This window comes from Salvelinus sp. IW2-2015, unplaced genomic scaffold (genome assembly GCF_002910315.2).
Source record: "Salvelinus sp. IW2-2015 unplaced genomic scaffold, ASM291031v2 Un_scaffold1501, whole genome shotgun sequence".
In the NCBI taxonomy this organism is placed as follows: domain Eukaryota; kingdom Metazoa; phylum Chordata; class Actinopteri; order Salmoniformes; family Salmonidae; genus Salvelinus; species Salvelinus sp. IW2-2015.
Window position 1 is genome coordinate 150,261 of NW_019942949.1, and position 2,964 is coordinate 153,224.

Genomic DNA, 2,964 nt, shown 5'->3' on the forward strand with positions numbered 1-2,964 from the left:
TCAAGACCAATTGAGACGCTGATGGAATCACAGGCCCCTTCTTGACAACATTACTGTAGATCGAATACATTTCAAGAGCAGTTAGATTCTCACTTTCTGTTCTTCCAACAAAAAGAGAATTTAGCCGTTAGCATTTGCGTCCCCGTCCCCCCCATGTAAGTAGCTTTCCTTAATTTTTTAAAAAGATAGCAGAGAAAATAATAATATAATTAATCAAAATCAAACAACACCTTTCTCAAATATTCCAATGGGAAGTATTTTAAAATTATTTTCTCTGTGATTCTTGGTGTCACTGTAGATAACCTCCCAAGAAACGCCACCGTTATCTTCATAAAGTCCCTATAGGACATTGCTAAATATTATTCCCCCCACTTGTATACTAGCAATGGACACCAGCGCCATCTGCTGGTCCTTTAGGGAATTACGTTCTCAGCTGGTGTGACAAATTTCACTCCAAAATATGGAGTATGTATGGAGAAATGACGCGGGACAAAAATGTATTTAATATGCATTGCCAATCAAAACAGCTGTATTATCTCTTTCAAGAGGACAACAATGGGCTAAATTGTGTTTTATCCTCAATAATGTTTTATGGTGGAGCCGTTTTTATCAAATAATCAAAAGCTGCTATGGAGTGAATGTTATTATAGTGGACACATATTCAATCAAACCTGCTATGGAGTGGATCTCCACCCGGCACAGCCAGAAGAGGACTGGCCACCCCTCATAGCCTGGTTCCTCTTTAGGTTTCTTCCTAGGTTTTGGGCTTTCTAGGTAGTTTTTCCTAGCCACCGTGCTTCTACACCTGCATTGTTTGCTGTTGGGGTTTTAGGCTGGGGTTTCTGTACAGCACTTTGAGATATCAGCTGATGTACGAAGGGCTTTATAAATACACTATTTATTATAGTGGACAGATATTCAATCAAACCTGCTATGGAGTTGAGTTATTATAGTGGCCAGATATTCAATCAAACCTGCTATGGAGTTGATGCGGATGCTCTTGATCTTCAGCTCTGTTCTGGAGGAAGTTGTCGGTTGAACTTAGTCTTCATCACTTCATAGTAACCCACGTACCTGCTCTGTAACACACACACACACGCACCATCGTCATCATCACCTCATAGTTAACCACGCTACCTGCTCTTACTCTACCTCATAGTAACCCATCTACTTCTCTGTAACACACCACACACAAACACAAACCAAAATATACCCACACGGAGACACGGGCCGGGCTAGGGGGCCCGAGGCCACCGCTCTTCAGGCCGGGCTAGCCCGAGGCCACCGCTCTTCAGGCCGGGCTAGCCCGAGGCCACCGCTCTTCAGGCCGGGCTAGCAGGTAAGGTGCCAAAGTAGATCGGCGCCATGAAACTGCCTTATCAAACATTGCATGGCCCAGGTTTTGGACCCAAATGTTACCTGTGGCCTTGTTGAGTAACACTATGCGCCACCTTTATGTCTATAACTGTGTTTTACACAGGCAGCCCAATTCTGATCTTGTTTTCACTAATTTGTCATCTTTTATGTTCCCTCACAAAGATCAGAATTGGGCTGCCTGTGTAAACGCAGCCCCAATGTACCAGACACTAAGCGTGAGTTAAGTCATATATCCGTGTACCTGAGACGGGGTCTCCACTCCCTGGAACTTGGAGCTGCGGCTCTTATCGGTTCTCCTCTCCCCGAAGTAGTCCAAGCTGTCCTGTAGGTATATAAACCATGTTATTCCCTGGAGCTCTGGGAGTGGTGCTTTTTGTGTTAAACTGTTTGTGTCACGCTGAAATACCTGAACAATTTCAGCTATTGCCCTACCTGAGCACTCTCAAACTGGTCACTGTCAATGAGCCAGGTACACACCAGAGTCCCTGTACGTCCTGTAGGAACACACACACGCCACTGTTAAATAGGGCCTATCTTCAGTTGCTTCAGCCATGTTTTGGACTTCTTAAAATGATTGAAATGTAAAACATTGATTCTTGAAGAATATTACTTATAAATGCCTCATGATTTTAACTGTCGTACGGCATCAGAACCCAAAATATAAGCTTGTTTCACTCCAATGTTGGTAAACAAACGTAAACAATAGGGCTGACCCCAATTAGTGGACAGGTCGATTTTTTGGACTGTTGGTCGACCAAGATTTTTTGAAGTCGTATGTGGACCCCTGCTAAGTGTTAATATGGAGTTGGTCCCCCATTTGCTGCTATAACAGACTCCACTCTTCTGGGAAGTCATTAATATGGAGTTGGTCCCCCATTTGCTGCTATAACAGACTCCACTCTTCTGGGAAGTCATTAATATAGAGTTGGTCCCCCACTACCTGGCCCTGATTACACATAGAAGTAGGTCTATAGACTACCTGGCCTGATTACACATAGAAGTAGACCTATAGACTACCTGACCTGATTACACATAGAAGTAGGTCTATAGACTACCTGGCCTGATTACACATAGAAGTAGACCTATAGACTACCTGTTACACATAGAAGTAGATCTATAGACTACCTGATTACACATAGAAGTAGACCTATAGACTACCTGATTACAATGTAGTAGACCTATAGATACCTGTTACACATAGAAGTAGACCTATAGACTACCTGATTACACATAGAAGTAGATCTATAGACTACCTGGCCTGATTACACATAGAGTAGGTCTATAGACTACCTGGCCCTGATTAACATAAGAGTAGGTCTTAGACCTGCCTGATTACACATAGAAGTAGACCTATAGACTCCTGACCTGATTACACATAGAAGTAGGTCTATAGGCTACCTGATTACACATAGAGTGAACTATAGACTACCTGGTTCACATAGAAGTAGGTCTATAGACTACCTGATTACACATAGAAGTAGACCTATAGGCTACCTGGCCTGATTACACATAGAAGTAGATCTATAGACTACCTGATTACACATAGAAGTAGACCTATAGACTACCTGGTTACACATAGAAGTGGTC

The 2,964-nt window shown here is 42.8% G+C and overlaps 1 protein-coding gene across 1 annotated transcript in view; it reads right to left on the bottom strand.

Moving 5' to 3' along the window:
• Positions 1 to 2,964, bottom strand: part of tpte (transmembrane phosphatase with tensin homology) — a 43,262-nt gene that overhangs the window by 9,654 nt on the left and 30,644 nt on the right. The window contains 4 exon segments of the mRNA XM_070439231.1: positions 975 to 1,016; positions 1,019 to 1,079; positions 1,619 to 1,699; positions 1,810 to 1,871. Of these exon segments, the coding sequence (XP_070295332.1) occupies positions 975 to 1,016; positions 1,019 to 1,079; positions 1,619 to 1,699; positions 1,810 to 1,871 (246 nt within the window).